This window comes from Coenobita brevimanus, chromosome 107 (genome assembly GCF_032717465.1).
Source record: "Coenobita brevimanus isolate Jiangsu-jjx chromosome 107, ASM3271746v2, whole genome shotgun sequence".
In the NCBI taxonomy this organism is placed as follows: Eukaryota; Metazoa; Arthropoda; class Malacostraca; order Decapoda; family Coenobitidae; genus Coenobita; species Coenobita brevimanus.
The window spans coordinates 27,006,272-27,033,598 of record NC_137060.1 but is presented as its reverse complement, the minus strand read 5'-3'; the positions used below and the strand labels follow the sequence as shown (position 1 = coordinate 27,033,598).

The 27,327-nt window shown below is 39.9% G+C and overlaps 1 protein-coding gene across 1 annotated transcript in view; it reads left to right on the top strand.

Annotated features, from left to right (window-relative positions):
• Positions 1 to 18,250, top strand: part of LOC145416757 (uncharacterized) — a 22,262-nt gene extending 4,012 nt beyond the window's left edge. The window contains exons 2-11 of the mRNA XM_080285681.1: positions 2,569 to 2,719; positions 3,199 to 3,406; positions 3,914 to 4,128; positions 5,009 to 5,153; positions 5,945 to 6,099; positions 7,996 to 8,170; positions 10,161 to 10,330; positions 12,405 to 12,560; positions 15,910 to 16,058; positions 18,105 to 18,250. Coding sequence (XP_080141807.1) covers positions 2,569 to 2,719; positions 3,199 to 3,406; positions 3,914 to 4,128; positions 5,009 to 5,153; positions 5,945 to 6,099; positions 7,996 to 8,170; positions 10,161 to 10,330; positions 12,405 to 12,560; positions 15,910 to 16,058; positions 18,105 to 18,228 — 1,648 coding nt within the window. The 3' untranslated portion in view covers positions 18,229 to 18,250. The remainder of the gene's footprint in view (positions 1 to 2,568; positions 2,720 to 3,198; positions 3,407 to 3,913; positions 4,129 to 5,008; positions 5,154 to 5,944; positions 6,100 to 7,995; positions 8,171 to 10,160; positions 10,331 to 12,404; positions 12,561 to 15,909; positions 16,059 to 18,104) is intronic.
• The last annotated feature ends 9,077 nt before the right edge of the window (positions 18,251 to 27,327 follow it).

Genomic DNA, 27,327 nt, shown 5'->3' with positions numbered 1-27,327 from the left:
CACGTCGGCTGCAGCCACCCATGGAACCAGCCCCACGGTGACGGCCACATTATGCATTGGGCAGAACGTGACGGCCACTGTATGCACGTCGGCTGGCAAACCAGGCAGAGGCAGAACTGCGGTGATGGCCATTGTGCGCACTGGGGAAGGGACGGCCACTGTATGCCCTTCGTCTGCCTCCTTCTTAGGGAACAGCACTGCGGTGACGGCCACTGTATGCACCAGGGAAGGGGCAGCCACTGTATGCCCTTCATCCACAGCTCCTGAGACTACCTTTTTGGAGGAAGTCCCTGGCTTGGCCCACCACCCATCCGGAGGCTGAGTGGGATGTCTCTCTCTCTCTCTCTCTCTCTCCTCATAGGTGCAGCCCCCCAGAGGAGTTGCAGTTTGAGGAGTGGTGGTGAGGACCTATCCCAAGCCCTGGGATCCATGCAACTCAGGCCACCCCTGGACAACGCCTGCTGCTGAAGTACGCCGTGAGGAAGGGACGCCGCAGGGAGCTCCTAACAGCGGTCCAACCTGGTGGTGATCGCAGCCCTCGGTCACCCAGGGACACCCCCAGGACCCTGGGGTGGGGCCTCCCAAACCCCACCAACGGATGACCCTCTGCCAGGAGCAGGCGAAAACAGGCACGCCTGTTGGCCCTGTTCGGCCCCAGTCCAGAGGACCACCTCCCAGGCGAGGCCCCACCAGGAAAGGGCCTCACAACATCACCCCTGGCAGTAGTTCTGTGGCCCCTACGAAAGGGCATGCCAGACGAGCTACCTCCCACACCCGGGCGCCACCTGTAACTACCCCAGGCCCCAGCAGCCCAAGTCAAGCCTGACAATGTCCATATTTACCTGTACCTGTATATTATTGCTGTATTGTAAAGGATTGTAATTAAGGCAACATATGTGTAAGGTTGGTCTGCCGAGTTTTTGTGCCCTGTTCCTCTTGTAGTGTATTCTAGTTCTGGTCTCGAAAGAGAACCCCGCTCAGTAGCTAGTGTTCTTAAGATGAGAAGTCGACCTAAGAATGCCTAGCATAACAGCCTGGCCTCGAGATCCTACCTCTCACATGTTTAATATACATATATATATATATATATAATAAAGCCAAGCTGTGTGTGTCTGTAATATACACTCAATCCTTGTAAATCGCGTGTTTATAAATCACGGATTTGTAAATCATGGCTAAGTGGCTGTCAGACTGCCGGCACCCTTAAATCGCTGTTAAGTCAAGAAAATCGCAGATCTAGGCACCGAAGTGGGCCTTTTCTGAGGAGAATAGTAAACCCCGGCATTCAATTTGAAAATCGAGACCCAACAATCAATCACCACCCGTCCCTGGTGGCAAGTGTGCATACTAATGCCGCAGAGTTAATGAGGAACATCAGGAACTCATCACCCACTATTTTGCCCTGGTAAGGGCAGAAGCTGAGCATGAACCACAGCCTGGCCCTTCACACACTGAGGACGTGGATGACGTAGCAGCTGTCATCTCTGAGGCAGACTTTGAGGGCTTCCTGAGGGAGGCAGAGGAGCTGGAGAAGGGAGAACAGCATGAGGGAGCACCCCCACCTCATGCTGAGAGGTTCTAAGTTCTTCCCAACACCACCCCTCTCCATTCACTTAAGCAATATCGTCATAGGATTAAGGTGAGATCCCTTAACATTGCTTATTTCTATTAAGTACATGCGCTGAATATTCCTAAATTTGTATGTTTGTGTTTGATGGTTCCCTGATAGGTTTAGGTAGGGTGCTGTGGGGGGTGGTTGGCCAAAGTCCAGACCCAAATTCATTTTTCACATAAGAGTTATTATTTATAAACCGCAGAATTTGTAAATCGCGGCAGTGGTCCAGACTCAAATTGCCGCGATTTACGAGGATTGAGTGTATAATAAAGTCAAACTGTGTATGTGTCCATAATATATAAAGTCAAGCTGTTTATGTGTGTATGTCTGTGTGTTTGTTCATATCTTTCATGAGAACGGTAACAGAAATCGGCCAAGGCTAATTTTTTTTTGTATTAGGTTGGAGTAAGTCCAGGGAATGTAAGAAAAATACACAACATATTTTTTGGTGACCACACACGATGTGACAGTGCAAAATTGTTGAAAATCACGATGTGCAAAAACATGTGAAAATATTTTTTGTTTTACTTTTGAGTTAGGATTGGTCATTGTGGGCTCAATAATGGTGTGGAAGCAAAGATAATGGTATTTGCAGACATTTTGTGTTGGAAAGACTATTAGTTAATCACAAATTTTTGTGGGCAAGTACTACTTTAGTACAGTATATTATACTTGTATGCATCATGTAAATTGTCCTCAACCCCTGCAGTAAGAGGAAGTCTTTTATGATTTATTCTTGCTACCATCAGAGAATATCAATCGGATTAAGAGAGAGTGAGTGAAGGAATTAAGTTCCAATTTTATTCCAATGCAGTAAATTGATCAAATGGAAGAAATACTGTATACAGTATACTGTAAAATAGGCTGGCCACGTAAGGCAACTATTTTAATTGTGAAGATTAAAAATACAGTAAAAAATCAGTGGATTCTAGATATTAATGCTATGTCCCCAGAACTGCAAGCACCATTGGCAGCAGCATCAGCAGCAGTATATCTGTGGAGCCTTACATTGTGCAACCTGCCTTCACTGTGAATATCCCCAGCGGGAATGTGGCAGCATATGTACTCCAGTCAGCCCACAAATGGCCTGACAAGGTTGCTGTGGTGAGTCAGAGTTGATATACTCTCTCTCTCTCTCTCTTGAAATGTTAGTTAACTTCAAAGATTCCATTTCTCATCATATTGGATAAGATGACAAAAAAATATGTGCCATTCTAATTAATTCAACAATTGGATTATAAAATTATTAGGGAGTACAGTAGAGTACACATTTGCTCTGCCCAGAGTGGCTTCTCATAAGATTTTTTTTTTTTTTTTAAAGCTCATGTGATTAATCTAGGTCCTCAGGAAGTGACTGATTACTATTATTATTATTTTTTTTAATCATTAAATCCCACCATGGGTTTGCTATCTAAACTTACATTTTCTGGCCTACAATAACCTATCCTTAGATGCCTACCTGTTGGTCATTACAGTATATTGGATTGGCTGTTACAATTTCACAATTTATTGACACTGATTAGGTGTTTCATTTACCAGTTGTAGTGGTGTGTTTGAACTAGTGTGGTGTGATCTAATTGCAGGAGTGCAGCGTGAGTGGCAGACAGTACACATACAGCCAGCTGGTGGACCATATAGCAAGATTTGGTAGTGTGCTGAGGCGGATGGGGCTGGGTCAGGGGGATATCGTTGCCATAAATATGCTCAACTGTCCAGAGTACCCAATTGTATTATTTGGGATACTCTCCATTGGGGCTGTAGCCACGGTGGTGAACTCCCAGTACACACATGGTGAGATGGGCACAATACTGAGATGCATATTACTGAGGTACTGGCACCTCATATAATGGCATGATGTAACTTTGCAGACAGAACATGCTAGCTATAATGGAAATTCATGAACTGTTAAATCTTACACATAACTTGTACTGCACATTGCTGTATATGCTTTATTTTATTTTATTTTAATTTATTTGTCTTTTTTTTAATCAAGAGTGTACGAGCTTGGAGCTAGGCCACATACACATAAAACGAAGATGATCATTTGCATCCCCTTGAGTGTCCGTATGTAAACAGAAAGTCCCAACTATCCCTGGAACCCCAGCCATGTTGGAGCTTAATCTATTGACTACCAGGCATCTGTAATTAGTTATATGGATTCCACATAGTGGAGTGAATGTTTTCCCAGACAATAAAACCATTTGTTGTGTCTCTTAATGTAGTCACTTGAAGGTAGCATAACAACAAGTGGGTGGATGGCGAAGGCTATATTAAACCTAGTCTTTCACATCCCACCAGAGGAGGTGATGAGACAAATGAAAGACAGCCAAGCCAAGGTCATAGTGGCAGACAGTGCCACCTTTGAGGTGGTCAACAAGGCCCTGGATATGCTGGACAAACCCCTCCTCCCCACCATCCTCAATTTCCCCTCATCTTGCTCCACACCCTCTGGACACCCCAACCTCCAACAACTCTTAGAGGATCAGAGTGTTCCTTTTACTGACATTGTGGAGGTAAGTCTAGCAGATTACTGTACATACCATTACAAGCAAAAATTTGCCAACAGGCTGCTGTCAGCAGAATGTTTATGAACATTTCTCATTCGTCCTTGATTGTCAGTATTCACTTTTCTCATACATGTGTTGAGTTCTTCATACTGTTGTCTGTCCCATAAGCTACACAGATTCTTCATGGAACACACTGTACATCTCAACATCTGACACGTGAGAGTTAGCAAATTTTTTGTCATGACAGAACACTCAGCAAAGCTGTGTGTGAAAACTGTTAATTGGGTATGTTGGATTCCTATCTCTTCGGACATGAAACATTTCTTTTGCTGACACTGTGGAGATAATCTGACAGATCTAAAACAAAAAGGTATTGTGCCTCTGGGGTTTGATGGATATGAAAATTAGTAGTTTCCTCAGACATAAATGGGTCTATCTAAAAATATATAAATCCTGTATCATGCAGTTGTATATAATTTAGAGTATTAATAGATACCAAGGTTAATACATGCACATGCATCAGTGTGTGACCAACATATATCCATCCATATTATCTGTCCATGTTTTAAAAAATTAAGTATGGTAAATTTTTTTTTTTTTTTTTTTTTTTTTTTTTCTAATACCTTTCCAGTTAACTCTCTTTACTATGGTGATGGCTTTTTGTCCTTTGCCATCATTCACTATTTTGCTCAGCTTATGGGAGACCTTTTGTAATGATGGGCTTAATGGGGGTGGTTAACCTCTTCAATCAGAGAGGGCTTTGAACTGAACAAAGCCATCTGAAGATAGTCAGAATGAAATATAAAAGTTGTCCTTGAACTGAAAGAGTTAATAGTTGTTTTGGCATAATAAACACCAGCTTGTCACAGCTCTCTCTCCATTGCAGGTAAATGACAAAGATGTGTGCTTTATGCCATATTCGAGTGGAACAACAGGGTCTCCCAAAGGTGTGGCCATATCGCACAAGGCATTCATCAGCAATTTGGTTGCTTTTATGCACCCAGCCTTTTACAGTCGTAAGGAGACCACTGGTAAGAACATAGAGCATAGCACATAGCACAGCATACATAAGAGAGAAAGGAGCATTGCATAGGAGCATCATAAGTTATCATACAGTAGCAAACATAAGAATACATAAAAGTATAAGAAAAAAGGGAATGTAGGAAATGAGCATGAGATAACATAAAAGTGTGAGGTGTTGATGTAGTTCCAGCATCATCTGGATATGAACCTGATGGACTGCAGGCTGAAATTGCCTTCTTCTCTAGTCCATCTTACCCCTTTTGGTGCATAGGAAGGAAGATGAGCTCAACGATAGATCTCAGGGAGCACTCATCCTAATTGGCTGGTTTCTTGCAGTGCACCAAATTCTCGTTTTGATGATCCTATGGCCACGACATCCTCTTCACTAAATGGTTTTATTTTACTTAGGGAAGACATCTCAGACTGAAGGGACTAAAATGGTATTGATTAACCCCTTCAGTATGACAGTTTTTTGTAGCTTATGCTTGCTACCACCAGATGGTTTTATGAAGCTTAGGAGAAATACTTCAGAATGAAGAGGTTACAGAAAGTAATCTGTAGTAATTTCTTTGTATATTAGTAGTACTATTAATGTGTAGGTGTTTGAAAATGCTTTTTATGCATTACCTAACTTCTGTATGGATGTGTGTGTTCGGTATGCATGTATTTATGTATACCAGTATGCATGTTTGTGTGATGTGTGTACCAATGTATGTGGTGTGTGCATATTTGTATTGGTTGTTTCCTTCATTTTCCATATGAGTATCAACCATCACTCTCTTTTATCCCCCTTACACAGCCTCATACCAGGATACATACATGTGCTACCTGCCATTCTTCCATGTGTATGGCCTCCTTCCACTCATCTCAGCAGGGCTCAGTCAGGGGATAAAGCTCCTCACTGTGCCCAGGTTTGACCCCACAACATTTGTGGCAAACATAGTGAAACACAAGGTAGGTTGGAGGATGTTCACTCATGAAGCAGAAGCAGGTACAGTAAGTCTTCATTCAGGTTCCTCTCTTTTATGGCCATTTTTGCTATTAATCTCATAAATGTGATGATGTATTTTCTGTTTTATTCTTGCTATCTCAAGATTTTATTCTCTGTAGGTGAACATTTCTGAACTGGAGAGTTCAGATACTGTATAGCCTTCATTAACTCCTTATTATCAGAAATCCTCTCTAGGTTAGATGAAATCATCTAATACAGTAGTGTAATGGGGTGTATAAAAGCCCACATTGCTTAGAGGCAAAGTGGGGATCCTCTCTTTGGCTCAGTGGTAATGTGCGTGCCTATGAAGCTCTAGGGCCTGAGTTCAAATCCTGGCCAGACCACTGTGATTAATTTGTTAAGTTTCAGTTTGGTTCTTTACAGTAGTACTCTGAAAAAAGATGAAAATTGTGCCATCAGATTGAAGAGGTTAAATCCATAGCAAGTTTTGAAAAGATTGTCTGCTGTATAAAGCTCCATCACTGCTCATAAAGCTGATTGGCCAGTTTCCTCTGTCGTATTAAAAGTATGAAAAAATGTGATATTTAGTTTAACAGCATCATTGCCTTTGTCTGGTTTTGCAGTAATAATGCTGTTGTTCTGGGATAATTTCTTCAAAGCTGAATATTCATCTCTAGAGAGTGCCTGTTTGGAGTTATAAGGACTGTATGAATAGTAAGACCAGAGTGTTGAGTGGCAAAAGGGGTTATCAAAATACTGAACTTTTAAAATGTGATATTTTGGCACATATCCCTGACATACTCGTACAGTATAACAAGGACTGCCTGTACAGGGTCGTATTCATAAACTTGTACATAAGATTGCCAGATTATACTTTTATTTTTACTCATCTGGGTACCAAATACTTCACAACCAAATGGAAATGAATGTTAAAGAGAACATTATGACCAGACCATGTGATCTATGATAATGGTTCACTGCTCTGAAGACTTGTTTACTATAAAATTCATTTACAACACCTTATGCATATTACCCTAGGTCTCCCTTAAAAATGGGTGGGATGGAAGCACAGAAAAGACCTTAAACTGTTTGTTTTGATGATTTATTTATTTTAGCTTATCCCTGCTACTTCCAGATGGTTTAACTCATATTTGGAGCACCCTTTGTTGTGGCCAGAGTGAAGACAGCAAAGTGTAACTCTTTCAGTAGGAAAAGTCTCTGAAGCTGTATATATTGGTTGGACACAGCAAGCAGATACAGTAGTAGAAGCAGGTGACATTGTATCAGATGAGTTAATTTTGTACTTCTCTCATGTTTTTCTCCGGCACGAAAATAATCTTCAGTGGAATGTTGCAATATAAGAACAAAGATTTAAGCTCGTTTGTGTGCTTCCCTCCCAATCATTTTACCCACTTATCACTATTAATCAGTCAAATTTCCCTTACTTTGTTTAGATGCATTGCTGAAAGCCTGATTGTTTAAGGTGAAAAATCTTGTAACATAAGATTATAACACAGGTTCACTGGGAGTGTGTGGGGTTGTCTGAAAAAATACACCTGCAGTGTTGTTTGTGTGTGTGTGTGTGTGTTTGGTTGGTTGTCATCCTACTCCTCCTCCTCCTCATCATCATCATCATCATCATCATCATCATCATCATCATCAACATCATCATCATCCAGATCTCTCTTTTCACCTCAGGATGACGTGAGGTAGGGTTCAGAAGGCAAGAAAAAGCCTGATAGAATAACTAGCAAAAGTCTACCCAATTAAATGGGTCACACTCTTATTTGCACACCATCTTCCTTTGATTTTCTGAGTTGTATTGATCATTTAGGATATCATCAAACCCTCCCTTTGTGATACCTTTTTGAAGTATATGGCACTGTACCTGTCTCCAGGTGCGGTCGTTGCATACTGTTCCGTCGGTATTGAACTTTCTGATACAGTCCTCTGAAGTTACCCCCACCACCATGGCCACTGTGGAGGTGGCCATTTGTGGTGCCGCCCCTGTCCATGAATCAGCTGTCAAACGTTTCACCGAGAAGATAGACAAGAAGATCCAATTCCAGGAAGGTGAGTATAATAGCTCAAATCTTGGAGTGGCATCCTCAGACATACAGTACAGTACTTATGACTGATTCCCAGTTGTAACTTAGATTTGTTTCTGCAAGTGGGACAAGAGACATGGAAAAGATTCTGCAGTTTCTTTTCCTTGTTGTTCCTGCAAAAAAACAGAGGTAAAACCAGTGATAATTTTCTTCATAATATTATCATTGTTATTAGTTAAATGTTATTATTTTTAAGGAGGAACAGGAGACATGGGAAGACTCAGTGCTCCTCATTCCTTGTCTTTGCTGTAAAAAACAAATTAGGGTTACAGCCAGGAATTAGTTTTAAATTTGTTCTAGAATCTCACCTCTGATTTACTAAGGATGCTTTCTACTACCTCTTCCTAAGCCATTTTTTTTTTTTGCATACTCTACTATTGCAGATTTGTTTATTCTCTTCCTTTTTAATAGTGACACAGTTTGTATAAATATTGCTGATGATAATATTGATGGGCTATATGCAAAACACACAGGTAAGGAAGAGGTGCTATAGAGCCTCCTAGGTGAAAAGATTTAAAACTACAGTACTGTATCTCCATTTACTTCCCAGGATTCTGGAGGCTTGAATTGTGAATAATTGGGAGTGTGGCCCATTCAGCTGGGCAAACTTTGGTTAATCTATAATTCCATCAGGTTTTTCTGGCACTCTGGACCCTACTTTACTCGGCTTTGGGGTGGGAAAGGAGGTTTGGATGATGATGATGGTGATGATGATGAATTAACTTCTTCAATATGACTGACGAAGAGAGTGTATGTGAGTGAGGTGGAGAGGGGAAGAGGGAGGGGGAGGCCGAGGATGAGATGGAGGGATGGGGTGGAGAGGTATATGAGAGAGGGGGGTGTGAGTTGGGAGCAGGGCAGTGAAATGGCGGGGGACAGGGCAACTTGGAGGCGATTTGTTTGTGGCCACCCCAAACGGGATTGAGGTGTCTGGCAATAAATAGATAGATAGAATATGATCTTTTTTTATGTTGTTCTGATTACTGCCCAGTGATTTCATTCTTATTGGGATTTGAGTCTAGAAGTGAAATGTAGTAATCAAATTTTTGTTATAGAAGGAGAGATGGATAAGTAAGCTAAGACTTATGAAGTGTGAGCACATATCTTGCTGATATATACAAAAAAAAAAAAAATAAAATAAAAATAAAAAAGATAAAAAAATAGTCACCATTATTTATATACAGAAAGAAATGGCCAAGTACTCTGATATTTATGTAGCATGAACACAGATTATCTTGCTGGAGTTGCATTATGAGAGCAGTGATAGCTAAATTATATAACTACTGAATGGGATTGTTAGCATTTGTACTGAATCATGAGATTGATATTGTAGAGTGGGCACTAGAAGTGTAGGCGACTAACTATCTTTCATCTTGGTTATGCCAGTTTTCACTCATTTACCTTTGTCTGTGGACATTTTTATTTTCATACTGTATATGGTGGTGAACAGAAGAAGAGGTTTGGTCAGGAAGGTTTAGTGGGTGAAACAGAAAACAATGAAAGAGTATACTGTTCCACTGTTATACAGATGTTCATCATCTTCTACGATATTCCCCCAAAGAAGGATGGTGGACTGCAGGAGGAGGGCATCTCCAGCCTGCATCCACCAGGTCCACGTTCAATTGAACCTGGAGATGAAGCTGCTACTACTAGTACTACTACTACTACTACTACTACTAGTAGTACTGCTATACTCATTTCACCTTAACTTGGCCTAGATTTTTGCTCTTTTGCAGCTTATTTCACATAGCTCGGAGGCAGAAGAAGAAGATAACGCTGTACCATGGCTCTGCATCCCTTCCATAACACTTCTTGAAGACTAGCACCATAAGTTAGTATTAATCTGTTGCTACAACTCAGTATTCAAGATGGAGAAATGGCAGTTGTTAGCTAAGTTAAGGGTGAAAAGGCTATGCTACATGATGTTATCAATATTGAATTTTTGCTTCCCCCAGCGTATGGCATGACAGAAGTTCTTGTCTCCCACATGACTCCCCTGGGCTCTGATCGTATTGGAAGCACTGGCAAAAATCTCCCAAATGTGGAGGTCAAGGTGTTGGACGTGGAGACAAATGATTTGCTGGGCCCCAACCAAATTGGAGAGATCTGTATCAAGTCTCCTTCGGTCTGTCACTCTGATTTTTTTTTTTTTTTCTGTGTATCATTTAGCCATCACACTTGTATTAGTGGAAACGAATATTACGATGATGATGTTGATGATGATACAGTCACTGAGCTCTATAGTATGGAGAGGCTTTCTCATGGGTAGTGCTGCGTAGTTTGTGTGCCTGCCGCCAGGGACCCAGGGCGGCGCTGATGATGTTTATGCACTGCATCTGATGCTCGTGCTTTTTGAAATCACCCAATGAATTTGGAAAATATAGTGCCATGGTCCACTGCTCAGCTTATGTAAGCAACAGTGAAACAGGAACAATAAGCTAAGAACAGTGTTCCAATTGCATTACCATGGTGGAAGCAACGAGTGCGGCTGTTTCAGTTCGGCAGCCAAAGTCACACACTTGCTGGAGAGATAGCCTCTCCATACTTTAGAGCTCAGTGTGAGACTTACAGTAAATTTAATCTGATGCTTGTACTGTTTGGCTATAAGTTTTTGTAAAATATATGGCTTTGCTTTTTTTCTTTTTACTGCCAGTGAAAGACTTTAGCTGTAATCAATACAGTTATGTGAAATATAGACTGATTTCTAGTTGCTGACAAGCATCTCAACATCGTAGTGTGTCGCTGGCTCATTATAGGCTGCCCTCCTCATTTGCGGGGGTTAGGGGACACAGACCTCTTTGAATGTGGAATTTCCAAAATGATTGATGCACCCTCCTGTAAATGTCTTTACAGCCGCAAATCACCCCTGTGAGCAAGTGTGCACATCTTTCTATCTATCTGTCTATTGCCAGATGCCACAATCCCGTAAAGGGTGGCCATTTTACTTTGAGTAACCATATCTGGGACCTGAAAGCAGCATAAAATATCACAAATAGCAACAGACCAACTGTATAAAAATGTTTAATAAGTTTTGATTGGGTATGGCTGTACTAAGTTAGGATAAATATGTACCTGGTGACTTCCACAGACCTCCGCAACTGGTTGCATCTCATGAACATCCACGTGCACGTGGGCAAGTCATCAGCTACATATTTACCCCAACTTCTTACAACCTTACCCATTAAATTCAGAGTTAACTCACCACTGTTCTCGAATCTGAGAGACCTGCGAAAGTTGATCCGTTAATGTGGACAGCTGCCTGTATGCAGGTTAGTAAGTAGGGGACAAAGTTGTATTGCACCAGTATTTTCAGACAGTTTTAATCCAGTTTTATCCAAACTGGATGAAAGTGTTAAAGGTGAGACAAGGGAATGAACTATTGTTTTTGAGATTGAGATGGTTTGGGCATGTGGAGAGGATGAAGGATGATAATTGGGCACAGATAGTTAGAAGTGTTAATATTGGGGTTAGGGTAGTGAGAGGTAGACTGAAAAAGACCTGGGATGAGGTCACTGAATGTGACCTCAGGTATAAGGGACTAAATAGGGAAGCTGCCAGAGATCAAGCAGCATGGAGAGCTGCCATTAGGTGACCAAGGCCGATACATGCAAGCATGTTGGAGCCTTCAAAGCCAAAATGAAACAAAACAATAGGTAAAAGGTGAAGGGCACATGGCAAGGTCAACTTGAACAGGTTTGATCCAGTTTTAACCAATCTTGGTGGAAGAGTTTAGGGTGAAGTAAGAATGAAGGGAACATATTTTGAGAAAGTCAATCAGAGGTCATTGTCACAGGCCAAGGTGTGTATCTGTGTGAACAAAATGAAGTGAAGTTTTGTTCTGAATTAGATCTAACTTCGTGGAATGATGGAGTATCAGCCAAGAGATTGATGTATTGTTTTGATAATAAGTCAGAGGTCAGGGTCACATGGCAAAATCTATTTGCAGTTTCTATCAGATTTAGACCAAACTTAGTGTTAGAGTTCAGGGTTAGCCAAGGATGTGGGAATTCAGTTTTGAGAGCAACCTACCAAACGTGAAGGTCACAGGGTAAGGTCAAAGTATAACGTGTGTAGTACAGCATACTAGTATTTACTGTACTTCATGTTTGTCAGTATCTTTTGTGCTTACCTTTGCTAGTTCAGCATAAACTGGTAGCATCTGGCTAGATTTGAATATACAGTAACTACCCTACCCACAGATGATGAATGGCTACTTCAACAATATAATGGCCACAAAGGACACCATCACTGAGGATGGCTGGGTCAGAACTGGTGACGTGGGCTACTTTGATGAAGAGGAATACTTCTCAGTTGTAGACAGAACCAAAGAACTCATCAAGGTTAAGGCACTACAGGTGAGCACAAATATAAAATTACTGTAATAGGAGGAAGTACAGGAACTAGAACAGGAAGAGCACTACTAAATTTTTAGTTAGAACAGGATCTTTGCAAACTGGTTCATAACACTTTGTGATGTCTGAGTAATAAATAAGGTGGTTTTAATAGTGATAAGGGATTTGTGGAATGAATATGACACATCTCAGGCCAGATGGGCAACTGTGCTAAATCTTAGTTTTAAGTAATTCATAGTTTAAGTTGAGGAAAGTTTAGGGGATGAAGATGGGCTATAACTGTATGAATTTATGTCTAATGATTCCTCTCTAGCAGCCAAGTAAAATTATGTCAGTACCTTTATGCATTATTGTTGTAAATGATTTTATGGACATAATTTGCATATGGTACAGTAATTATCATAATGTTTCCTTTGGACATTTTTGTTGGTACAGTATAATATTGAAATCATTATGAACAGTGATTTAGAGTATGACCCATTTCGAGTGAGACAACAAAGAGTCCTTATAACACCAGACTGAAGGTTGCCTTTCCCTTGGGATCTCTGCAACATGATAGAGAATGCCTGACTTCATGGGATGACTGTGAATAATTGTATTCTTTAAAAAAACAGTGTTGCCTCTCTGGCCCAAGACACATGATAGTTGCAGTAACAGTAAGGCAGAAAATGGAGAGAGAATGTGAGAAGGACTGGATCTAGAGACAACATATAACCTGATGAATAGGAAGGGATAAAGGATTGGAAAATTGATGGTTGCTGCAAGGAGTTTTGTGATGGTAGTGAAACATGTGTATGAATAGATAGATGCTTAACTGACTGGATTAATATCACCTAGTTAAAACAAGGTTGTGCGATTTCCCCATTTCTGTTCAGTATTTATAATGTGGATGGGGTTAAGAGAGAGATCAGAACTAAGATTTGTGGAAAGAGTAATGGGATTGGTAATGAATGGTTACTGTTTTGAAAATTTGGTGTATGCAGATGATGCTGTGCAACTTGCTGATAGTTGCTGTTGTTGTTGATCAACCCCAGTCTTTTTGGTTGAGCAGTCTCATCAACCACAGGCAAGCAGTTGTCCCCACAGGGTTGTCCCATGCAGTGGACTGACCTTCCATTGTGGTTGACAGTTCCTTATGACAGCAAGGCACTGGGAAAATCGTGGAGGTTTGGTTCCTGAATGGCTACTGCATTTGTGTCTCTCCATCCAGTTACCAGGGTCACCATTGCAGGCTCCACATCACCCCATTACCTGGTTATATGTTCATACGGTTACCACTGGTAGTTGATTATGCCCACCATTAGTACTGTACAGTAGCTGGTGCTATGTTGTTGATGTGATCCCAGATTCATCTTGTGCCATGAAGGCCTTGATATGGAACAGAGGAATGAATATGGAGGCTACAAGAGGATTTCTAGAAGTTGCATAATTGCCCACATCAATATGTCAGTATGAGACATTGCTATGGTATGAGTGTAAAGTATTACAGGTTAATGCAATGGAAATGAAATTAAAGACTGGACAGGATATGAAACATAGTATCAAGAAAGATTTGGAGTAAGGAAGTCTCTTGATGTCCTAGTAAAAGAGTTGGTGCTTAGATGGTATGGTCATAGAGAGATGATGGGTATAAATAAGATGATGAAAAGAATACAGGTTACAGTATAGTACGTTCAGTTTTCACTTTATTTTGTTGTTTGTAGGGGGAGACATGGTAAGTCAAGGAGGTGGATAGAGATGAGGATTATATGAGAAAGTGAGGTATGGAAATTTGGAAAGCTAAGGAAATAACAAGTGATCAAACTGAAAGGATAAAGCACCATTATGTATGGAGGAGCAGCTGTTTGTGGAGGAATGGTAACCCAAGAAGGTAGATAGATGTGAGGATTGTATGAGAAAGTGAAGTATATAAATTGAGGATGCTATGGAAATAACAAGTGATCAGAATGGATGGGTAAAGTACCAGTATGTATCATAGTTTTTTTCCTTTTATGTGGTACTTCAATGTTAGTGAGAGTCATTGACCAGAAATGTTGTACACCATTTTTTATTCACGTTCAGTTTTCACTTTATTTTGTTGTTTTAATTGTGAACATGTTTTTGGCATCAGTTTTTGATCAGCATCTATCTCTCTGTCTATATATCCATCCATCTGTGATCTTTGGAGAAGCAGTGAGCAGCCCCTCTAGGAACCATACTGTTGAAACTACTGCCATCTTCAGGCACATCTATCTACATCCTGCACAACTGCATACTGATGTTATGGTATGAATGAACTTGAGAAATCAGTTACCACTTGAAGGGGAATATCAAACCCCAGGGGCTGATTCACAGACATATTTATGATTGCTTCCTTGTTGTAACTTAGATTTGTTTTTGTAGGAAGAACAGTGATAATAGAATATTGTCATGTCTCACATTCCTTCAGCAAACACAAATCCTAGTTACAAGAGGAAAATAGCCATAGGTATTATATGTTTTTGATGGAAGAACAAAGAAAGAAAATAGCATACTCTTTCCATGTTTCTTGCTCTTCCTTTGAAAACAAATCAAAATTACGGCAAACCAAGTCAAGAGGAGTAGTGCTTTTGTCTTCCAGGCTGTGTGGGCTTTTATGCACCTCACAAAATGGAGTGAGGAAGCAGGGGAGACCAAGGATGAGATGGAGGGATGAAGAGAAGAGATATACCGGTAGGAAGGAGGGGGTATGAGTTGGAAGGGGGCAGCCTCTTGACAGAGGGCAGAGTGACATGGAGGTGATTTGTTTGTGGGCATCCCTCATGGGATTAAGCCATCTGGCAATAAATAGATAGATAGACAGACTAAATGGAGGAGTATGGGTAACTTTAACTTGGGCTTTTCTGAGCACTGTGACATTACTTTGGACACAGTTTCCTGAGTTTTTAGTGCCTCTTCTACTGCTTTACATGTGCTTTTTTAGGTCTGGATGATATATTTTTAACTGCATTACTAGTAGAAGTTTCTCCTCAGTTAAGTAATACTGTATAGCTTAACAGAAGCAAGAATAAGACTTTAAAAGTGATTCTGCTTCTTCATTTAATAGCATTACTGGAATCTTGCAGGCTTTGATTTTCATCTAATAGTAAACTGTCTTATAGGATAGGAACTAGGTACTGTAACTACACTTTGGTGAAGTGCAGTACTGTATGCAGTAGATGGGTGTTTCTTGTTAATATTTGTAAGTAAACTGTTTTATAGGATAGGAACTAGGTACTGTAACTATACTTTGGTGAAGTGCAGTACTGTATGTAGTAGATGGGTGTTTCTTGTTAATATTTGTAAGTAGATTAAATGACGATGATGATGATGATGATGATATGTTTCTTTTCAGGTGTCACCATCAGAGCTGGAGAACATCCTATTGCAGCATCCTAAGGTGGCAGAGGTTGGTGTGGTGGGGATGCCAGATGAGAGGCTCGGGGAGGCACCCAGGGCTTATGTCGTCGCCAGTGGACCTGCCACTGAGGCTGAGATTGCAGAGTCAGTCAAGTGTTCTTGTTATTAATGCACATTTGTGTGTCTGTTTTTGGTACACTGTACTTTTGTGTATACAATTTAATATTTTTTAGTATTTTTTGTACTGGTATGTTCTCACCCCATTACTGTACGTAAATAGCTATGGCAGCATACATAAAGGAAGCTGTCCTGTACTGCTTATAAATAGCCACCATTTACTGTAGGGTCAGAGAACACATCTTAATCAATCCATAGACCGACATGAAGGGTAACAGGGCTCCACCATGTGACAGTAAAACAAAACAGTCCTCAGGGTTGCATCAGAAGTAGAACTTTTGACATTTCCCTCCAGCCTGGGAAATCCTTGCCACTCATGGTAGGCTTGCCAGGTTCTGGGAAGTTATGGGAAGCATCACTGTATCTAGTGCTACCTTTTGATCATATGCTGCTGCACCACCACTGTTCCAACTAATTTAGTTTTATTTGCTGCTCTTTACGCTTTATCTGACTTCGTGGCTCATTTTCCCCACACGTTGTGAATTTTTCCTTCCAAGTACTGTAATGAGCTTTTGCTGATTTGCTTTAACCAAAATAATCTGAGGATGTAACTTTTATTCTTGCAGCTACCAGACAGTTTTATTCAGTATGTTAAAATACCCAAGTCATGAAGGGGTTGATGATGAGTATATCAAATCTTCAGTCTGCATATTGTCTGTGAAACTGAATAAAATCATCTGGTTGCAGCAAGATTTGAATGAAATGGACATCAGTGTATCAGAAAAGTTAAAAACAGTTACACATTTTTGTGCCATGGGCATATTGCCCTTGAAGCTTTTTTCTGACAAACCAACTTCCACTTTTTTTTATTTTTATGAAGAGGTTTAGGCAAGTTCATGTCTTATACCTGTACTGTATTTTCAGTTCATACCCTGCAATGCCTTCTCTTCCTGAAGTTCCCTCCATCCCATGTAAATAGGGAAAATAGTAGTAATATGATTGTTATGGGGTATATAAAAGCCCGCTTTGCTCAGAGGCAAAGCAGGGATCCTCTTGTTGGCTCAGTGGTAACGTACGCGCATTTGGAGCACAAGGGCCTGAGTTCAAATCTCGGCCAGACCAGTGAATAATTCGTTAAGTTTTATTCCGGTTATTACATTGGTTGGCAGCGGTGTGGGATGTGAGGCGAGGCTTGGAGGGCAATGACGTTGTTAGCTGACAGCATCCAAGTCCTTACATCCCAGGGATGAGCTGTTCGGTGTGGTTTGCAGCATCCCCCATGGTGGCCTTCAATACCACACTACCATGTGTGTTCAGAACTTACCAAATTAATCACCAAGGGGAGAAAAGAGTGATGTAATGGGGTATATAAAAGCCTGTGTTGCTTAGAGGCAAAGCGGAGATCCTCTTTTTGGCTCAATGGTAATGTGCATGCATATGGAGCGTGAGGGCCTGAGATTGAATCTTGGTCAGACCAGTGATTAATTTGTTGTTTGATTTCGATTATTACATTTTTTTTATTTTTTTTTTTTAATGAAGTCATGTTGTTGAGCAACTCTAATGTGTCTGACCAAGCAGATCACACAGACAAGCAATCACCCCTTCAGGGTTGTCCCATGCAGTGACCCAGTGTTCCTATGCAAAAGACAGTACCTTGCCATAACATGGTGCAGGGAGGAGTGTGAAGGTTCCCGAATGGACGCTGTATTTGCATCTTTCCTTCTAGTTAACATGAGCATCATGGTAACTCCATGTCACCCTGTTATTTGGTTACCACTCAGCATTTAAAATTATTTCCTTGGTTGGAGGAAACCATTAGGCTTGTCACTCCGTGTAGAATCGCCTGATGTGTGGGGGTGGGGTGAAGTAATAAAAGGGGATGGGAAGGATGACAGAAACTTGGAAAAGAAGTGGACAGACAGGAAAAGGAATGATAAAAATGAAGGAGAAAGTAGATAACACTACATCAGGTAAGTGGATGATGGGTATCGCCAACTATCACCATACACTGTTATGTAATGTAATGTATTCTTTCATTTTTCTGACTTTTTCTTTTCATTTTAATCCTCACAGTTTCTTGGCAGCCCAAGTTGCCCCACACAAGAGATTGGCCGGAGGGGTGGTATTCGTTAAGGAGATGCCCAAAAATGCCACCGGGAAGATTCTAAGACGACACCTGAAAGCGATGAGTGTCTGAAAGGACAGGCTAATGGAAACAAGAAAAGGGCAAAAATAATCAAAAGGTGAGACTGACTAAAAAAAAGTTTAAGGACTTGAAGGAAAAAGAGCTTACTGTACTATAAAAAAGAATAGACTCATATATATGCCATGATTTATGTTCAGGTGGATGATTCTAATGATGTAAAGTGTTTGCAAACAGTGGTGGTGCCACAGAGGGGCTTTGGGGGGCTTAAGCCACCCAAGAATTCTCCAAGCCCCCTATTAATTTTGAAGCAGATTGCTCTTCCTTTTGATGCATGGGTCACTTCAGCCCTCCTTACTCACAGGAAGCTGCCCTTAAACCCAGCCTATAAAAATACTGTATCCTGAAACCACCACTGATTGCAAGGTAGCAGGATGATATAAGATACATTCACCAGTAAAAGTTCCTTTTGTCTCCTTACCAGACTAAAATGAAAAAGTCTTGATGAGATATATATAGCACCACCAGTGTTTATTCTCTCTGAATTTGGATGATTCTTCAAGAACCAGAAAACAATACATGCTGAAGCATTATCACTGTGTTTTGAAAATTGTTGCTGAAGAGATTAATGGAGGTTATTTTTCACTTCACAAATTCAAGATGTCTCTCCTGAGCTAAAAACAAAGTCTAGCAGTTAGATGAATGAAATATGAAAGTAGGCATCCTATATTAGGCAGTTACAAAATTTATCATGACCTCCTTCAACTCAGTTTTCTCTAGTTAACCCTCTCGGGTCCAAATAGGTCCATACGTCCAGTCTGAATTGAGTTTTTGATGAGAACATCAAGGCTTGTAAATTTAGAAAAAATATAATATTCATGCATAAAGAACTAATATGCATCTGTCTACAAAATATTAGGGCTTTGGTTAAAAGAGCTGTAATGATGGGAAGTTGCATAGCAAGTGGCATGTGGTGTCACAAATACATTTCTGTATACTAAATGATTGACAAACACTCCTACTAACCTAAAATCATAAATCTTTGTTATATCTTCTCATTTGGTTTGTCCAATACCCAGAAAATGAGTAAATATTGAGATAAATATTGATAACATTCACTAACTTCCTGCCACAGTTTTGAGATGCACCCAAATAGGCGAACCACGATTGTGGCCAGGAGACGCGTACCTATAAAGCCACGATTGTGGCCGGGAGCCCTGAAAGGGTTAAGAGTAATACATTTTTTGGTGGTAAATTAGAACAGAATATAAAAAGGTTATGGTACAGAACACGATGTTTCAATTTTTCATCCTACTGTATGTCAGACTAATATTAGATGTGCCACAAAAATACAGTACACCAAGTCATAATGTAATTACTATACTGTGAATCACTAGTGCTTAAATGGTTGGATCATACACACTGGTAGATTGAAACATTCATCACCTGGATTAACCATCAAACCACAACCAGATGCAGAATTGGAAGAATCACATAGCAACATGGAGTGGTGATGGGAGAAGGGACTTCATTGGCAAGTGCACAGTGTTACTTATGAACTGTTTACCGGTAATTGTCAGCCAGATAGAGTATATTTATAAAGCTCATGATTTTTATCTGTGGTCGTTACTGCTTAACTCCAGTCTGTCTGGCTAAGTAGATCTGTCTACCATAGGTTAACAACTGTTTCTGTGGGGCTGTTCTGACAGTTCATTACAGTACTTACACTATGTAGGGATCCAGTGCCCTTCATGCGGTAAACGGTGTTTCACCAGAGATGGATCAGGGTCCTTTCCACGGTTAAGTGTAGGGAAATATGAGGAGCTACGGCTCCAAAGTGGATGCCAAAGCTGTTCTACCCTGGGTGCACAGTGCCACCACATGTAGACTCCTCATTAGTGCCTTCTATGTACTGTGCTTGGATGTAATATGTAGTATTATTATATAATATATTCATCATCCTATCCATGTTCTTAGCTATCTTAATCTAATAAATGACGTCATTAGAATCCGGAAGTAGAATTAGGAAAGCATGAAAGTAAAACTACCATTGAAATGCCCAGTGAAATGAGTAACATATTCATGCACTGTTTGTGACTTTTCTTCACATGAAACCATCAGCATATTATATCTACAATTTTTCTTATTTTACCTTATGAATTTTTTAGTGTAAGTGCTCACCATATGTTGTATTTTTTATGTTCTTTTTTTAACTGTTAATTTTATGTAATTTGTGGAACCATTCCTTCATTCTTTCCTCTTCCTTCTGCCTACAGGTGACTCTACACTTAGTGACAAGCCAAATGATTTCCAGCACACCAGGAGACAATTTACTATGCTGAGTGGTAACCATATAACCAAATCATGGCGCTTGGTGGTTTAGTGGGTAACTAACGCACTCCAGTCAGATGGAGCCGATGCAGGTTTATATCCAAGGGATGGTTGGGGTTTATTGCTCACATAATGCCACTCAGGGATGAGTGAGGCTGCTCACTTTCATCTTAAATGTCAGGACCAACTTGCCTAGCCCCGGGCTCCTATGCTCCTCATGGGGCACCACAGGATTTGATGATGATGATTATCAATATAATGTTGGTACTTTTTTTTTTTTTAAGTTATAGTAAGCATTCACCATATGTTGTCTCTTTTATGTTCTCTTTTAGCTGTTAAGTCTGTTTAACCCCATCAGGTTTCAGCCCTGGTCAGATTACGTCTGTCCTGGTCAACTGCTCTCAGTCATACCTGCATCTTTGTGCCACAATATTTTTCTTTGATCGATCTGTGTAAATACACTTTTCATGACAGAATGCTGGTTTTGGTGTCATATTAAAGCTGAATAGTTGTACTTTATCGTAGTATGTTCAAAAAAAGAAAATAAAGAAATTAAAAAGTCAAAAAGATGAGTTGAATTCAGGAAAAAAACAAAAATTTTATACCTCGCCATAAAAAAATTATCTCCAAGAAACAAGTAATAAAGATATATGTATCTGGTTTAAACCATGCAAAACTATGATAAATTACCTATACAATGATATATAGTTTATGGCTATCTATGCATGTTATTGTGCAGTAAAGTGAAAGAAAAAAGATGCACAATTTTGTATGATTCTGGGCCACATATTCACTTTTTATGCATGTTATTATGCAGTAAAGCGAAAAAAAAAAAAAAAGATGCACAATTTTGTATGATTCTGGGTGGCATATTCACTTAACGATCTTTTTCTTTGATCTGTCTGTGTAAATATACTTTTCATGATAGAATGCTGGTTTGGGCGTCATTTTAAAGCTAAATAGTTGTACTTTATTGCAATATGTTCAGAAAAGGAAAACAAAGAAAATAAAAAGTCAAAATGATGAGTTGAAGTTAGGTGAAAACTAAAGATTTTATTCCTTGCCATAGAAAAATATTCACCAAGAATAAAGTATAAAGACATAAATCTGTTTTGAACCATGCAAAACTACGATAAATTACATATACAATGATATATAGTTCATGGCTATTTATGCATGTTACTGTGCGGTAAAGTGAAAGAAAAAAGATGCATAATTTTGTATGATTCTGGGCTGCATATTCACTTAGCGATCTTTTTCTTTGATCAGTCTGTGTAAATTTATTTTTCATGGTAGAATGCTGGTTTTGGTATCATTTTAAAGCTGAATAGTTGTACTTTATCATCTGTCTATCTATCTATTGCCAGACGCTGTAATCCTGTAAGGAGTGGCCACAAACAAATCACCTCCATGTCGCTCTGTCACCTACCATTTCACTGCTCTGCTCCCACATCACACACCCATCTCTCATATACCTCTACACTCCATCCCTCCATCTCATCCTTGGCCTCCCCCTCCCTCTCCCCCCCTCCACCTTACTCACATACACTCTCCTTGTCAGTCTCTCACTCTCCATCCTCTTGTAGTATATTCAAAAAGAAAGAAAAAAAAAAAAGTCAAAATGACGAGTTGAAATTATGACACTTAAATGCGATTTATAATGAATATACGTATTACAAAAGTATTGTAAGGTGACGCATGAACACGTCATCGGAATCTCTGAGGTTGGGTTTGAAATGACGCATGAAGGCGTTATTGGAATCTCAGAGGGTTAACAGTATCACAAATAAATTGTGTGTTAGTATTCTGCTGCTGCCTCAAAGGCAGGTTTACCAACTTCCCTTATTTTACAGTACACACCAGTTTCTAAATGTAGTTATTAGATTCATCAGTTGAAAGTGGCTGATAGTCAAAGTGCACTGGGGGCAGCAATGATCTAACCACCCTGAATGACTCCTGGGATTGAGCATCAGGAAACAGAACCTGATGTTATATCTTGTCTGGTTGGAGGGACATCCTGAATTTTATTATGTAGCACACCATTCTAGTTAACTTGCAACTTCTGCTAAAGACCCGATGGAGAAAGAGAGAAATACAAGTGACGTGAGTGCCTTGCAAAAATGATCTTCATAACTCATCCATAAGATCATCAGTAATTGTAGCTCAGTAATATCTAATAATTGGAAACATGTTCATGTAACACTTTTCACTTAAAATTAGCCCCAAATAGAGCTTCACTAAATTTACACACACATTTCTTGAGATGCCCTGTACAATACTTGGTCATGTCTTTGGATTTTGCATTTTTGTAGCTTCACCTCCTTTTGTGGTACTTATAGATGAGTCAAAATGTTCTCCACTGGTTATCAGAATTACACAACTGCTTGGTTTCTGGTGACAAGTGTTAGGCGCTTTTCATAATAGTTTTTATTATAAATGCCAATTTAAAGGTTACATTTGGAGCACATTGTGACAGACTGGTACAAAGTAAAATCTAATATCCTTTGAACACAACTGTGTTGCTAAACTTAAGTTTTAGTAATTGTATTGATTAAAGTTGCCCTTATCCTACAGTTTACTATCCTTTTGGAGGACAGGGAGCAAATTAGGAGACATTTGTACAACCTGGCAGTAGAGCTGTCCTTTACATCAGAACCACTATAAGAAAGCATCCCTCTGCATTATAAGAATAAGGTACAGTACTTATAAAGAAGTATAAAATATGGTAATACACCCAAGAACAAATTTAGAGGTGTGTAGTTAGATAGATAGACTATCTGTCTATCTATCTATCTATTGCCAGATGCCTCAATCCCATTTGGGGTGGCCACAAACAAATCGCCTCCAAGTCGCCCTGTCCCCCGCCATTTCACTGCCCTGCTCCCAGCTCACACCCCCCTCTCTCATATACCTCTCCACCCCATCCCTCCATCTCATCCTCGGCCTCCCCCTCCCTCTTCCCCCCTCCACCTCACTCACATACACTCTCTTCATCAGTCTTTCACCCTCCATCCTCTCCACATGGCCAAACCACCTCAGTGTGTTCCTCATAACGCTTCCTATCACATCCACATCAACACCACAACGCTCCTTTATATCCTCATTCGTCAGCCTGTCTCTCCATGTGACTCCACAGTCTATCTATCTATTGCCAGATGCCTCAATCCCATTTGGGGTGGCCACAGGCTCCTCTTAAATAACTCATTTCCACTGCTCTCACTCTTGACATGTGACCTTCCAACAACGTCCAAGATTCACTTCCGTACGTTAGAGTTGGTATCACAATACTGTCATGTAGTAACTTTTTCACTTCCATGCTCACTTCCCTGTTTCTTATCACTGCTTTCAAAGAACCAGCAACCTTTCTTCCCTGCTGTACTCTTTCAAGCACTTCACCCTCCAAACCTCCATCCTTACTTATCACACTACCCAAGCACTTAAATGTACTCACATTTTCCAGTTCCTCACCATCCAACCTCGCTATACATTCACTGACTTCACCTCTCTCAAAGACCATCACTTTATTCTTCCCTACATTCACCTTTAGATTCCGTTTCTTACACACTCTCTCGAACTCATCCACCAAGCCTTGCAGCTCCCCTTCGTCTTCACTCAACAACACAGTATCATCTGCAAACAACAGTACAGGGAGTTTCCAAACACTATCCTCTCTCACCAGGGCCACTCCAACATCCACAAAGACAGATATACAGATGAAAGGAAGAGCAAAGATGTAAGGCCACCATCAATGAATTAGTTTTGGTTTCCCAAACTGTCATTTCATGTTTTGCATACCTCTGAGCTGAATCCGTTATATTCAGTATAAACACTGATACAGTATATACACTATGACTTTATGGACATGATTTCTATAGCTTACCGGTAACTTATTCATTGGTGAAAGGTTCCCACCCTCTGCTTAATATAAATTGTTAACACTTCCCCATTCTTTGGGCACCCCAGAGCATTAACGCTTTAAATGTACAGCCACTCTTTAGATGCCCCTGGGTATGGATGACTTCATGATGTAAGTTACGCTCACAAAAAATCAATACCTCCAGAACTGCACAAGCTGCTCTGAACCCAAAAACATCTTGAGATTATGTATGAAGGGCTCTGACAGCTACAAAAGAATGAAATTAAGTTAGAGAGGTAGTGGAAAAAGAAAATGTTACTGTACCTAGAGTAAGGTCACTGAACGCCGAAAGGAGTATAAGTACAGTATAACGTATGACGTATACCATTATCTGTACATGAAAAATTAATACCTACATACTGACATTGTTTGTTGTGCAGATGTAACAGTTGTGGCCTTAACTGGACATGGAGAGGTTCAGAGTGTGACTTGTATCATCATCATCATTGTCATCATCATCATCATCACTATCATCTTGACTTCTTTGTACATGGTATGAGGTGATGTGCAGTCCAGAAAACAAGGAAAGTATGAAATGGTAAAACTACAGGTACAGTATTTCCAATATACCCATTGAAACAGGTCAGACACTCACTGATGTATCACAAGTTCAAATCATAGCTCCACCTTACAGGCCTGCCTTTTTTTGTGGGGGGGGGGTCACACTGAGCAGTTTTAGTACAGTGTGTTTGTATAATTTGTTCCATTTGAACAATTCACATCAATGTCACATAAATGCTGATAATATACTGTCTTTATATTACTGTACAGGCAAAGAAAAAACTAGCTTCCCAGTTCTATCCATAAAAAATTTACAGCTGGTAAAGTACAACGAAAGCTCTGTCCATACTAGTATGTGTTTCAGATGGCTTGAGTTTTCTGCTATGTATTCCTCAAACTCTGGGAAGATACATACTGTATTTCTCAAATTGGACAATGTGACTAGGATATAAAGTGTTGAGTCCCTCATTACTGCTTAACTCCCTTAACATGATGTCTTTCTTAATATCTTCAGCTCAGTCCTGTACTTTTCACTGCAGTCATCATTTGTATTCAAGCTACAGTACAGTACCTCCATTTCCTCAGGTTGAGTGAGTTAACCTCATCAGTTAGATGGCATACTATAGAGTATATTCTTGCTACCTCCAGACAGCTTTATTTAACTTAACCTCTTTTGGGTGGCCAGGTGACGCTTCAACCTGTTGAGCCCAGGAATGTCTGGTTTGTTTTATCCTTGTGATCTGATGATTTTGTTCATCTTAGGACTCATTTTTTAACTGGAGGACCTAGTCATAGCCCTAATACTGTATACCCCTTCAATCTGAGAGGCATTTCGTACAATTAATAATATCATCTGATAGCAGCAGTAGTGAAATATGGAGGACGTAACCCAGGTTACAGGGATTAATTTATTCTTCATGCTCCATACAATTCTGTGTGACATATGAAAGGCTGTTCAATCTGAAGGGATTTATTAAGGATGTCTCTAACCTTTTCAGCATCTAAAGCTTGTCCAAAGCTGAATAAAAATAATAAAAATAAACATCCCTGAGTTCAGTGAGTTAAGGGAATGCCTCTCGCAGTGAAGGAGTACAGTAAATGAAGGCTATATTGGGGTTCTGGCAGTTTCTTGTTGAATCAAATCATATAGCAACAGTAGGAGTGAGTAAAAACAAGATCTTTAGGTGTAGAGAGTTAATAATTGCCACCTCTGCATCAGAAATCACAGGTTCAGTTTTTGGTGACACAAAAGAGACAAATGTATTTATCTCTGGCCATGAAGTACCTATTTTGTATTTTAATTTGCTAATGTCAAACCCTATATGTGGTATTTAAGAAACACCTAGGGCACAAGAGAGCTAAACAACTAACACCTAGGACATCAGAAAGCTAAAATAATAATATCTAGAGCACCAGACAACTAAAAAAACTATCACAGCTAACTTTTTTGGCTTAAAAATAAGGAACTTCGAATTAAGTTTAGCTTACAGTGGATGATTTTGTTCACATTATAGAAATTTATTGCCCCCAAAGGATTAAGAATAATTTCTGTCATCACTTCAGATTTGTTTTTTGAGGATGAGGTAGAAACAGCAACATTATGCACTCTCCTTTCCTCATTCATCCTGTAGAAAAGAGAATGTAAGTTATGATAATTTTCCTCTAAAGACAGTACTCATATGTTTTTACAGGAGCAATGAGAGATATGGAAAGATTCTGTCCTCTCCTCTCTTCATTTTTCCTGCAGAAAACAAATCACAGTTACAACATGAAACTGATCATAAGCCTGTTTGTAAATCAACCTCCAGGCAATAAAATTCACCTCTTGCATCTGGTGACATATGTTTTAGTTTACCCCTTCTACTTCCAGGTTATTTTATTCATCTCAGGAAAGTCTTACATACATTACCGGTGTAGGTAGTGAAAGCTATATCAAACTACTTCAACTTGAAAAGCTTCTCCTTAGCTGAATAAAGGCCTTTGAAAGTAGCAAGAATAAAATAGGAATGAAGTCTTCAACCGAATGGGTTACCGTATTAGTGTTTAGATCACCTAAAAAATCTTATTCTTTTTCTTCAGTACTTTGAGTTTTGTACCACCAGTACACTCAAACCTACCTTTTGTGAAAGGCTACACATGTTAGGTCTTCCATGATTGCCTTATTACTACCTTTTTTTCATCTCACACAGCTGGAAAATCTACATAATTATATGAGATGTAGCTTGAAAAACGCATATTTCTGGTGTGCAATTCAGTGGGTTGTGTATATTTCTAACTAATCATTTACCATTTCACAGCCTATACTGCATAGTTTTTTTTTTTTTTCCATGTCCGACTCTGGGCAAAGGCTCAGGGCCTATTTCTTGGAGGCAGTCACTTATCCCAAGGCCCACTAGTCCTCCTAC